This window comes from Poecilia reticulata, linkage group LG15 (assembly GCF_000633615.1).
Source record: "Poecilia reticulata strain Guanapo linkage group LG15, Guppy_female_1.0+MT, whole genome shotgun sequence".
In the NCBI taxonomy this organism is placed as follows: domain Eukaryota; kingdom Metazoa; phylum Chordata; class Actinopteri; order Cyprinodontiformes; family Poeciliidae; genus Poecilia; species Poecilia reticulata.
The window spans coordinates 28,440,471-28,454,272 of NC_024345.1; the positions used below are offsets into that span (position 1 = coordinate 28,440,471).

The following is a 13,802-nucleotide window of genomic DNA, read 5'->3' on the forward strand; positions in this document are numbered from 1 at the left end:
CCCCCCACCCCCACGTTTACTTTTACTAAATCAAAATGACCTTTACACTTTCATTAATATCTTCAAAGCAGCACAAACAAAAAAAATTGCTGCACAAACAGTCGAGTTGATTGACACCAATTATGCTTGATTTGAAGAAAGCAGGGGGCTGGTTGACCTTAGAATGACCTCTGGAAACATTTCTTAATATCTTTAAAATGACAGCGGCACAAACAAAAAGTTTACTGCACAAACGTCTGACTCTATTTTGTCTGATTTGAAGAAGGTGGGGAGGCAACTTCACTCAAGTACAAAAACCTTATATTACAGCAGAAGAAGTATTAAATTACGCTGAATGAACTGACCAGTACATCACTGCGAGACAACGCAAAAGGAAAAACATCCTCCATCCTCCGTACGTTTTAACATCTCCAACAATTTCAGGACGTCTTTTTTTTTTTTTTTTAAATCAGGCTTTCAGAGAGAGGAAATGCAACACTGTGACCTTAAGATTCTGAAATCTCCTCTTAGACGGAAAGGACACGGTCACAGAGACGTAAACAAAAGAATATCTAAAGTAAACCGAAGCTTAAGCTTTCCATTTATTTTGCCTCAGACAAATAAATCACCAGCTCCGTTTCAAAAACCGCTGGAATATGATACAGACGCTGTTTTCCTGGGAAGGGAAGGGAGCTGAAGATAAGATGGAGCGCTGCAACTAATCACTTTAAAAACTCAGAGACTGACCTGGAATAGTGTCTGAGATAAAACCTGGTGCAGCCAGACAGAAATGATCGCTGCGCTGAGATAACGCAGCCAACAAATAAATCTGGAGCCTCAAACTCTGAGCTACATTTGTTTTAAAAATAACTGTTTTGAGCATTAAAATATAAAAAATAAATAAGGTAACGAGAATAGAATCAAATACTACAATACAGTTATAGTATTACAGGACTAAATTCATAATATTACGACTTTATCCTTGAAATATTATAACTTTATTCTCATATGATTATTATTTTTTCTTAGTGTGGCCCTACTCGTAGAAATTAAACTAAATCCAGTTCAATAAAAAATATTATATTCATCCCAAAGGGAAATTAAATGTCGTGAATTGTGATGCTGCACAAAGGTTGGATCTTCAGTAGCAGTCAGTCTTGCAACGAATCTGAAAAGGCCTCTGACTGAAGATTGTTACTTTATGATAGTCTGTAACAACATGCTAACAGCTAAATAACTTTTAGCATGTCATACAGACTATTTCAGCGACCAATAGTTGTTGCTAATCCATCTCATTTGCTTTTGTTGCATCTCTTTAAATCTCTGTCTGGCTGTTTGGTTGTCGTTCAGGTGCTATCGGAGCTTTGAGATGCTAATCACCTGCTTCCAGTTGTAAAAACAATGCCTTGTCGCCACGGTTACGCATCATAACAACTCAAGGAAGGTAAATAAATAAAAGTAAGAGCTGCACAGCATGCAAACCCAGAGGGAACAGTTGACCAAATAACAACATATAACATATAAAATCAAACTATTTTCACAATTCAAATACTTACTTTAACTTTTGGTGACTAAAGTTCGAACTAAACTTGAAAAGAAATCTTTTCAATTTTCTTCACCATCTTCTTGGAACCAGAAATATCAACTTAAAAACATTGCCACTAAATGTTTTTAAGGCTTTTTTTATTCATTTAGGGAAGAAATCATTTGTCTGTGAATGTTGAGGAATCTTTTTTATTAGTTTATTTATGATGGTGTTAACTTTCTCTGTTGTGTTGTGAATGTTTATGAAAACTCTGTGTGCCTCTGCCAGTCTTTGAACCGAAGAAATGAGCCGTGATTTTAGGGTTTTCTCATTAAAAGTGAACAAAAAAAACAGAAAAATCATCCACATCTTTGAAATGTAGCAGGCATCAACAAATCTGCAGGACAAATCAAACCTTGATGCAGCCGACCTTTTGACCTTTGATCCATATTCATTAGATAGACTGGCAGAATTTTCAGTAAGTTCACTGAACTCCAATCCAAATCTGCACAGCATTCTGGGAAATGTAGGCAGAGGAAAAGGTTTTAGCAGCTCAACCTCTCACAGCCAGCTCAGCACGTTTGGTGGAATCAACTCACTCGCTCACTCTTTTGTTGCCTAGCAACTCACTCATTCTTTGGTTACCTAGCAACGACCTGCTGAGTAACTGACGCAGCAGCAGTTCAAGTTTTTGCCTCGTAGCTGCTTTAAAAAAATAAATAAAAATAACATTGTGAAGTGAAAACTGTGGATGAACCAGGACCAGTTTGGGAGTATTTCAGATATTTAAAACAAAAAACTAGTCAATAGTTTTTTGACTCATTTCATTTCACTCATTTCATTGAGTGAAATGAAATGCTTATGTTGTAAGTTTTTCAGCCATATTGTCCGGTCCTGCTCTGGCCCAAATAAAAATCTCGGTCTCAGTTAGGTGGAAGTGAACTCTTGTGCGCTTTGAATCAATATGTGAACGGAGGTCGCTCCAAAGGCAGGAAATGGACTACAGCGCAGGGCATTCTGGGTAAATACAATCAAAGCAAATGCACTAGTTTAGTGCTAACAGGAGAAATTACTTTGTCTTATCAAAGACAAAAGAGAAAGCCTAAAATTGCTAAAATCTGACACCACTTCAGTTTCTGTTCATTCTGTAAATAAGGACGATGTGCTCATTGTCTTCTTCAGAGGTTTTCATGCCGTTTCCTTCAGTGGTTCTTGGTGTAGCGCCCCCACAGGCGAGGAGGAGAAGAGGTTTTGAAAGAGTTTGGTTCATTTAGCATAATGCAGTGTGAAAGTGAAACGCAAAAGCTGAAAACGTAACAAATGTTGCAATTTTCAACAAACTTCCTTGAATACAGCAAAGAGAACGTTTACCCTCAGTTTACGTTCTGGCATACTTTTTGTTGTTTTCCTGCCATTTAGTTCATAATTACGTCCTATATTCTCTCTGGGTCTCGATTTTTGTTTGGCCCAATTTACAAAACACTAAATGTGTGCATGTGCACAAAAAAAGACTAGTCTGTCGTCTATTTTGGAGCCGTCTGATTGTGAAAGTTCAGTTGGAAACCACAAACAGCTGCTCTGCTTCCTCCTGTCCCGCTGTGTGTTCCTATAGCATGACGCGGCCGGGTCTGTTTGGGCGGCGCGGCGAAAACAACGAGGAGTCAGACGGCCGAGGTCTGGTTCCGTGGGAAATTTGCAAATGTTTTAACAAGGGTCGAAGGGAGTGTAAAAGAGCTGGTCTGAAAGAGCTTTCAATTAATTGGATCCATATTAAGATAAGGCGGTTTGGGGAGCTGCTGGCCGACTACAAGGCTTTTACAAAGAGGGGGAGCTGACGGCGATAAGGCCAGTGAACCTCAGAGGACTCAACCCTCCACTGCAAAAAGACAGAACAAAAACCAAGAAAGACGTTTACTTTACTCGGCCGTAAAGCCCAGTGCTTTGAGCACATAATCAGTCAAGTGAGCAAGTGATAAGAAAAAGGCTGTGAGAACAAAATACAGAGCGTTGGAATTTAATCTGCAGAAAACAAACAGTTTAGTTTGTTTTTCCCTCTGGAGAAAATAAGAAAAAAAAAGAGAACACCTTTAACATGATGAAGGTTTTAGCCCGAGTCGCCTCACCTTTCCACAGTGGCTGCAGCTTCCTCCAGCTGGCTCAGGAGGAACGGATAGAGAGCCGGAAAACGAGTGAAAAACTCCCGACCCGTCATCCTGCGGGCAGAGGGAGAGGAGGAGAACGGTACGATCATTAATAATAACGGCAGGAAATAATCCATGGCCTCATAGTTGGTAATAATCCAACGTTATACTGGGATTATATTGTTATACCATTGTTATACAATGTGTAAAACAGACATTTTAAAGGGACATTATTATGTATTTTGCATCCACACAGAGCCATTTTACAGTACAATCAAGTATCTATGTTGACTTCAGCTGTTAAAAAAACGCTACATATATCAAACATGACTTAAAGGTGACCTTCCTTGAACAGGTTAGGATGATGATAGAAAACAGTTTTTGAAATAATGAGACACGATGTTGTGGACATTGTGATCAAGGAAGAGCAAGCAAAGAGTCAGCAATCCCTAATAATAAGGATATAACAACCTGACAATTTAGTACCATTATTTTATTGTGTACTACTATGAGTGTTAATTATCATCGTTTCGTTCAATCACATGTTGACCGTCTGTCCAACAGACACAAACGTCTCTGAGTAACATTTAGTTAAAGTCTGCAGTCCAAACACAACAAGCACGGAGCATTCAGATGGTTGTGTTTTTACTAGCAGATAAGACACTCCAGGCTGTTTTCTCCAGCTGTAAAATCACACACTCACCAACTATTTACAGCATAATGTGCACATTGTTTACCATTTACCCTCAGAGCCTCATTAATGCTTTCCTCCACAGATTCAACAAGGTGTCTGAAACATCCCTGAAGGACTTAATAACATCACGCAATCGTTCATGACCCACATTTCTAGCGCTACTACGTCCAATGTTGCCCTCTTGGATGAGGATCTGGACTTAAGAATAAATGAGTTCATTTACCTCATCGCCATGTTCAAGAAACCAGTTATAGATGATTTGTGATTCTTCTGCTAAACTAGTGTGATGACAAACGTTGTCTTGTGTTTGTCGCAAGCAGTGACGTCTTTCTGTCTCCCAATCAATGAACTGTAGCTATGCTTTCACACAACTTTGAGCAAACTGTTAAAATGTTGCAAAAAGGGGAAAAACGCAAATTAAGTGTAATTCCAACCATTAGTGAATCAATTAATGTGAGGTAAATGTTCGCTACAGCAAAACTTGTTTGGCAAATGTGTTTCCATCTCCTGTTTAGTGCCTTAATTCTTCTTCGGACAAGCCAAAAACCACCTCAAGTGTAAAAACTTTGAATTTTGAAGTTTCCATTAGAGCTGGACTATAAATCAATAACATATATTGTGATAGGAACGTGATCAATGTCAAAAGATAATACATCTGATGGAATATTTAATAATTTAACTTAACTTGGTGGTGTCAACTAACTCACTCACTCTTTGGTTGCCTAGCAACAACCTGTTGAGTATCTTGCGCAGCAGCAGTTTACAGTTTCGTCTCATAACTGCTTAAAAATATAAAAAGTTGTGGAGCAAAAACCGTGGATAAAACAGGAACGGTAAGGCCACCAGTTTGGCAGTGTTTAAGACATTCGAAACAAAAAACTAATCAATAATTATTGATACTGACTGATATGAAATGCTTATATTGTTATAGGTTTTCGGCCATATCGTCCAGCCCAAGTTTCCATCGATATTTTCCAATGTGATTCTTCAAAATGTGCAAAAAAGTACGTTGATAGAAACACGGCTTGGCATTGGCAGCTGCACATGATTCTCATCTCACTTCGCAGACATTTTGGCCTTTCTCCCATTGACTTGATTTGTCTCCGACGGGACAATTCAAGTGAACAGAAAGAGAAACTGTGAACAATTCTGCAAATTTTCTGCCCTGTTTTTGGATTGTATTCTGACTGTAGTTTTAGCAATGGCAGTGGAGGAAGTGAACAAAGCCGTTCATTCTGTGTTGGCCGTTCTTCCAAATATTTACCGTATTTTCCACACTATAAGGCACAAACAATGACTGGGGCAGCCTACTATATAAAGTACTCGGGGACCTTTTCTTTACAAATGTGGGTGTGTAATAATAGAGTACGGACAAATCGGCAACCCAAACTGAAGTGTCTATTCAATGCGCCTTATAATCCGGTGCGCCTTATAGTGCGGAAAATACGGTAATTAATATTAACAGACATCTTGTTCGGATTAGCACTTCTTTCTTTGCAGAGGAGGACGGATGTTTACAGCACAGGAAATTTACGGTAAGTTTTGCAGTGTTGAACTTTTGCGTTACATATGTTAGCGGCAGACGTTAGCAATTGGGCAAAATTGAAAACTTCCAGGAAGCAATCGTTTCTCATATAGCTGAGACTCCAGAACCTTTGTATGAAGCAAAGCGTGGAACCAGGGTCTGGTTTCTACTAGAATGATGCAGTAACTCTACCCTAACTTTACCGTTTTCCTAGAAACCTACAAGGAAGAAAAAAGAGTGAGGTACGGGTTGGTTGAATGGGTCGCTTTTGTAATGAAAACAGACAAAACAGCATAACAAACCACACTGACACCGACACCACTATGATTACCAGCCTACACTGCCATTTTGCTTTTAATGAGTTCCTGGAAAATGCTCCTGCGGAGGAAACCTGCCTTTTGTTTCAAATATCCCCACATAGCGTGTAAAAGTGATAAATGGAACAACATTAGACCAAATCAGTTAAACATCCTACGCAAAACAGCCAAAAAAACAACATCATAAAAATAAGAGTCAGCGATAAAGGTCTCAGTCTATGGTCTGATGTTATGACGAGCCGATAAGTTTTTGCTCCAAATCCTGTCAAGCTAAACAAATCCAGCCTTCATCTTTGTTTATCCTCCCAAAGCCAGAAATAAACCCTGCCGTTCTTGTGTGAGCAGCACCAACCGTCACATGTTTGGGCCTATGCATTCGCTCAAACACATATGTGACTGTCAATAAAATTACAAACTTTATATTTAACTCTGGCGGTCTTCAACCACCATTCAGCCTGAGGGCCAATAAAGTTTTTATTTGACTCTGTCTGTCTAAATCAAGTCCCATCAGGAGGGAAGAGGTTTGCTCTGCCCAACTCTTGATCACAAGACTGAGGAGACACTGCTGTTCTCTCAGAACGACGGGGAAAACCAGCTAAAGCACATTCAGCAGAACGAAATCTGTCCAACCGTCTCCTCCAACATGGAGGCAACACTTCAGAGACAAATGGTGACCAATGTATGGCAACTGAATGCAGAACCTGCATGAGAAACATTTGATTGAGTGCGAATGTTCTCCTAATGAGAGTCTGTTTGCCTGACAAGTCTGCGCTCCTGGAAGTCAAAGGTCACAGGCAGCGTCAGAGCATATTAGACGGAGAGAGAAAAGGGTCAAACTGGAGGTTAGTGAGGTGTTTACATCCACTCATCATAGAAAAGGTTGTCATATGACTTAAATGATTTATTTGAACTGTTCTGATACGACACACAGCTGCAGATATTTGAAGTTTGTTGTGGAAACGTTGAGATCAAAGCCATCAGTAGGACGAAGTTTGGGCTTTTTTGCAACGCTCGCTGCGTTTCCACAAACCATAATGGAAAGGACAAAGATAAATTCACCTAATGGAAACACACCAATTTTCATCAAATGTTTTTGGGAAAAGATTAGGTGTTTTTTTCCAGCAGGAGCAAAATCTGTGCATTTTGAAAACCTCTGGATAAGCAAAAAATCGTAATAAATTAAAATACGTGCACTAAATAGGAAAAAAACAAAACAGTTTTTTGTTGTATAATCATCTCACTGCTGAAAGGCGTATAAAATTTAAAAACTAACAAGTTTTCTTGGATCTCTGCTGCTTCTAAGAAGAATATTCAGCTGATTTTTGGCAACAAGTTGATGTTCTTTGGTGTCTGGACAAGCAGTCATTTCAAAAACCTTCCAAAAGTAACGTCACAAATCAACAGGAACTGCTATTCACATAGCAACCTCAGGGAAGCCCAGCCCGTTACCTAGCAACCCCAGCAGAATTATGTTTGTTACCCAACAGCCCCAGCAGAATTCCRCCTGTCACCTAGCAACCCMAGCAGAATTCCGCCTGTCACCTAGCAACCCAAGCAGAATTCCGCCYGTCACCTAGYAACCCMAGMAGAATTCCGCCYGTCACCTAGCAACCCAGGCGGACCTCTAGCACATTTGGTTAGCTGGTTTTACCACTTTGTGTGCTAGAAAAGATAAGTGTTTTGCTGTTGACTTACCACTTGTTGCATTCTTGTTCGTTGTGCAGGAGGCTGCACTTCTGCTTTTCAAAAATGTACAGTTGTATCGCATGTGAGTGAAAAGGTTGAGGTGGGAACTGGTCAGACTAAAATCTCATTATCTAATATTGATTTTGTGCCATAAATGAAATGTAATGTTTTGGCTAGCCCATGAATCTATCCTAGCCTGTTCAAGGAAGCGTAATATGTCTCCCTTAAAAGTTTAATATTAACATTTAGTTTGTAGTTTCAGCATTTGTTTCAGGATTAGTTTGCGATTGCAATCTTTAATCATTCTGTGGGTGGTCAGGACGTATTAAAAGCATTTTAGATGTGTATTTTTCTCGATGGAGAGTCAGTCAAATTCCTGCAAATGCATCTGTAGTCCATGAAATCCGTACACACTTGCATGACACCAAGGCCTTTAGCAATACTTTCTCCTCTGCTGAAAAGGGAGTAACCTTCCAGAGGAGCTTGGCAAAGAAACATTTACGGCAACACTCAAAAGCCCCTCTGCGGCATTAATCTGGACATTTTTATATGTACATGTGGAGTGCAAAGTGAGGAGTTGAGGCAGCGTTGAGATAAAGCCGGCGGGGGCCTTGGCTGGAATGCAGTGAGCAATCTTCGCTCTGTCAGCTTTGTTTACAGTTGCATTTATCTCCACCACGATATCTCATCGACATCCATCCGTGGTCACGGAGCGTAGCGAGCCATTGGTCTGCGCTTTAGTTGGACGACGATCCCCAATCAAACAATATAACTGGATACAAGTTATTTCGGAAAATACACATCTGGCATTCCCACAGACATCAAATCCAGGCTTTCCAAACACTAAAATACACATAATTGTGTTTGTGTGAGCAGGAAATGTGTTTATTCTCCAGCTCCAGTGAACCAGGAGAACGCTGCACACACAGAGAGCCAAATATTAGAGTGGACAAGCTGTCACAATACGTTTTCTGCTGCCAGAGATCACAACCACAAAGTCACGGTAATAACAGGGACCAGATGCACAACAGACTGCGGAAAAGATAAACTCCCAAAGATGCAATTATCGGAATAAGTTGCAAAACAACTGCAATTCTCTGATATAAAGAAGGTCAATTTGACAATTATACTACTAAACGAGAAATAAACCAAATCACTACGACTTGAAGAGATAATTTCCATAATAGCATTTTTCATTTATTGCGAAACAAATTCTCTCACAAGCACATAAAAATAACCTCATGCTATAATAAGAGGAGCATTACATATCAGAAAGCTGAACAAGGTGTTGGACAGAAGACTAAAACCACATGTAGAAGATAAACAGGAGCGAACTCAGCTGGGGTAACAGTGTTCAGAGGCCTTGAGCCAGTAAAAATACTACATAAGGAACCAGACAGAGGCTCTGGAGCAGAAAGCCCTGGGAAAGTTTGGCCTGGATTACCCAACGACTTCAAAATCACTTCAGAGTCCCAATCATACAAAACTTCACTGACTGTCGGTCAAACTGCAAACCTGGGACTGGAAATTAACATTTAATTTGATCAAGCAACACCCACAAATGTTTTTCAAGGATAAATGCATGATCTATGTTAATAAAAACCAACAAGAAAATAGATTTAAGAATATCAGCCAAGCTAACTCTCCTGTGAGGCAGCATTTTTCTACCTCTTGGCAAACCAAAGTAATGACCTAAAAGTTACACAAAAGTTTATATCATTTTTAGTCGATTTTTTCAGAGCGGAAAACAAAAAGGAGAAGATAAAATTAGCCTCAGCTGAATCCTGTCGCTGCAGCTCAGCTTCTCAACCACCTTGCCCTTCATGACAATTATAAAATATCTAAATGCTTGTGGGAAAAACACTTGAAGCCTGCCGTCTATTTCGATTCGCTTTCTCCAAACACATGAGCTGTTGTTTGACAAGGTGCTGTGAGGCTGGACTCTTCCGAAAACCTTAAAAAGCAATCCGCAATCTTTCAAACAATTCTCCAAAGCGGAGCCAATACGGATTCAACCAAAACAACGAGGCTTTAACTCATAAACAAGACGACTGTTTACACATGGAAACTCATTTTGAGCGTGCGATACTTATAGACCGTGATGTAAACATCGTAGCCACGGCTAACTGTGTCACCCCTTGTTTTTGACAGCGAGTCTTAACATTAGTGTACGCTCATATTTAAAAGAAAAAGCACTGAGATCCACCCACATCTTTTATGATTTCCAAATTTTCTGGCCGAAATCGTCAGCTCAAAAGATTTCACTGGTCAAAAAAAAATAATTTTTTAAAAACCCAAATCACCAAAAATGTTGTGTTTTTTTTCTATCGACTCAACAATAAAATAAGCATTAACTGGTTTAAATAAACAAATAATCAGACTTTTTTTGTACTAATGAGATTGTAGATCCAAAACTTCAAATGTTTTTGAACGTTTTCCTTGTTAAATGAATTGTGGCCTGGTTTGTTTATTATTTTGGGCTCAATTAAAGAAACCTGGAAAAACATTTCATCTGTTTTCAGCAGTAAAAACAGGATCTGGGTCACTCTTCATCTGAAAGCACTTGCTGTACTCTGCCAAGTTTTAATACAGGAAATAAAAGCAGATTTGGGCGCACCAGGCTTTGCTTTGGAGTGCAAGTGGATGAGTATACATGGTCCTAGTTACCATGACAACGGCAGGAAACCAGGAAGCTTGGACAAGATGATCACTTTGGGTTGCATGTAACAATTTTTTAAAGTAGATTTTGGTTTAAAAGCCTTATTGTTTTCCTAATTTATCCTTGAATAAATTACGAAATTATTTGCGGCTGGGGGGGGGCCGCACAAACATCAATCCATGCACCACAAATGGCCCGCAGACCCCACTTTGAACACACTCAGTTTAGGAGACAGTGCAATGATTGAAAAATGTGGACTAAAAGTGACATATTTATCATCTCATGCAGACTGGATGACATTTATGTGACTATTTAAAGAGTGATTACTCCTCAGATCATCGTTTTGAGAGAAACTTTCCTTTTTCTGCTTCGTCATTCCAGCAGCAAACCTGAAATCTGAATCTGTGCAAAGGACAACCTTCAGCCAGGGTGGCGTTACAACAGCGCCGCTCGGTGGTGATGCTTATTCTGCAACTTAACTTTGAATTTTTTTTTAATTTTTTATGTTGAACAGATTTATCACTTTTTTTTTACATTCATGCATGTAAAGTTCTGGAAATGATTCTTTTGCTATTTTCCCATTTGATGTCAGCAGAGCGCTTCAAACCTGAAACTCAGTGGAGGAACAAAAGAGAGAGGGAGAAGCAGCAGACCTGTTCTTCTTTGAATGTTCGTCTTTCCCTCTCTTCACGCCAAAGATCCTCGTGATCAGAGTGCTGAAGAGGAGCGTGGAGGAGTTCCTCACCTGGAAAACAAACAGGTGGAATTAGGAATATTTTTAAAAGAAACATTCTTGAACTTCACTGAACTTAGAAATAGAAATAATTGAATTAAAAAGTAGTTTGTTGATTGCAAAGGGAAATTAAGTGTTGTTGTAACTCATATAAATTAAAAATAATTCAGGGTTATTGCAGATAGTGATAGAATGACCTCCTGTAGCAGTCCGTATTATAATATATTTGAAGAAGCCTCTGACTGAAGACACTCTGTTTTCTAAGATGTCCAGCCTTCAGTTAAAATGTTAAAAACATGATTAACAATAAAAATAACTGCATGTATCGTATCGTATATCAGGATCAATTTCTTGCCATGATGAGAATTTTCATTTATCATTTTAACTATAAATGAAACCGAATGATTTTTAAAATCTCCCAAAACTATCCGTACTGTTGAGATTGTTAGCTTTACTACTTTCTACTCCGTTTGTTTAATGAGGGCATCAATAAATAAAAATAAATGTGAAAAATGTAAACATTTGCTGAGAGCTGCTGGGGGGAAGGATCTCCTCTAACGCTCCTTTGTGCCTTTAGGATGCAGCAGTCTGTCAGTAATAAGACCTTAATGTTGCTTTGTATGAAGTAAAAGCTTCAGATTTAGCCTCACCGCCCACACAGGAGAGGTGAATCCCAGCACAGCAGCTTCCATCCCCTCTGAGACGAAGGGAATGATGTTTTCCCCCAGACGAGTGTCTCTGTACAGAGCTCTGAGGATGTTCAGGGCATGCACCTGTGGTGAGGGGAACGCATGTTTGGAAACCACATCAGAAAAGTTTAAATCTGTGAGTGAGAGGGTCCAACCTGAGGCACGGTGGAGGCGTCGGTGCTCCTGTCAGCCGCCGGCGAGGCCAGAGCGATGAGCTGCCTCATGGTCGCCTTCAGCAGGCTGCAGCTGGACGCCTTTGGCTCCGAGGAGAGCAGCGCCTGCAGGGGAACGCGAAGGAAACGGAGGCGTCGTTCAAGAACCGCAAAATTAAAACGTGACTGACCTGAAGCAGAGACTGACATTTTCCAGTTTGAAGAGAATTTACTAAATTTCACATGATCGATATCAATAGATAACATATCTGATAAAATATTCAATATAGATATTATTCACTGAACTGCACAGCATTCTGGGAGATGTAGGCAGAGGGAAAACTTTAGCCAATCAACCTTTCAGAACCAGCTACGGTAGGTTGGAGGAATCAACTAACTTTCTCAATATTTGGTTACCTAGCAACAACTTGCTTGGTGACAAGCACTTTTAAGTTCTCCCTCAATTATGGTTACCTAGCAACGACCTGTTGAGTAGCTTGCAGCAGTTTCAGTTTTCTCTTAACTGCTTAAAAATAAAAAACAACAGAAATCAGAGAAAACTGTATGAACAGGAAAGGTCACACTCCAGTTTGGCAGCATTTCAGACATTTAAAACAAAACTGATCAACTGATACGAAACGCGTATATAATGATACGTTTTCATCATCCATTCCTAGAATCAATGCGTCAGATGTTTCTGTTCGATTGCTTGTTTTCTTTTGCTGGTTTTGTGCACTATACAATGGCTGCTGGAAAGTACAAGAGTTTTGTTGCTAACATCATAAAATCCAGAAACCACTTGCTGGGTTCTTGTTGGTTGGGCAGGAGGATCCACTTTTGCTTTTCAAAGATGTATCGTTGTATAATTGTGGATCTGTTTGCAGCCATTTTTGTGTGGCTAGGAACAGATTATTTGGATCTAAAGTGACAAAACGTCCTAAAACAGACTAAAATCAAATTATCTAAGAATGATTTTATTAAAAAAGTGTAATACACGTGTTTTGTATAGGCCACAGAGCTATGGTAACCTGTTCAAAGAAGCACCTTTTTCTCCAAACGGCTTAAAGCTGTTTGTTTCATGTTTCCTCCTTGACAGTTTTGGCTGTTTGTCAGCTGAGATAAATGTGAAAAAGTTGTGAAATCATAAATCATTGGCGCGAGAAGCAAAGCAGCGAGAACCGTTTTCCGTCCAGCCGGTGACAGTAGGAATGACCTCGATGACTGAGAATCCTCAGTGATGCAGAACGAGGCTGTTTGTTTTATGGCTCTGATCGCAACTCCAGCTGCGCTTCGTTCACATGAAGAGGCAGCGAGGCAGTAATCCAGGCAGCGATACTCTGACTGGATTACATCATTCTGATAGGAGCAGAGCGTTATCTCAGAGAGACGGGGGCTGGGCCGGGCCGGGCCGGGCCGGACAAACACTGAAACAAGTTAACAAGAAAATGATTCCAGAGAAAAACATCTCAGTGCAGCTGGAATGAAGCAAAACAGCAAGAAATAGAAGCTTATTAAAGTCAATGATTAATTAATGATGAAAAAATACTAGATCCACAGGAAGGAAGGAAGGAAGGAAGGAAGGAAGGAAGGAAGGAAGAGAGAGGGAGAGAGGAAGGAAGGAAGGAAGGAAGGAAGAGAGAGGGAGAGAGGAAGGAAGGAAGAGAGAGGGAGAGAGGAAGGAAGGAAGGAAGGAAGGAAGGAA

At 39.9% G+C, this 13,802-nt stretch overlaps 1 protein-coding gene across 1 annotated transcript in view; it reads right to left on the reverse strand.

Moving 5' to 3' along the window:
* Positions 1-13,802, reverse strand: part of thada (THADA armadillo repeat containing) — a 113,732-nt gene that overhangs the window by 69,170 nt on the left and 30,760 nt on the right. Inside the window, exons 24-27 of the mRNA XM_008430387.1 lie at positions 12,104-12,226; positions 11,910-12,032; positions 11,180-11,271; positions 3,628-3,717 (exon numbers count right to left, since the gene is read on the reverse strand). Coding sequence (XP_008428609.1) covers positions 3,628-3,717; positions 11,180-11,271; positions 11,910-12,032; positions 12,104-12,226 — 428 coding nt within the window. The remainder of the gene's footprint in view (positions 1-3,627; positions 3,718-11,179; positions 11,272-11,909; positions 12,033-12,103; positions 12,227-13,802) is intronic.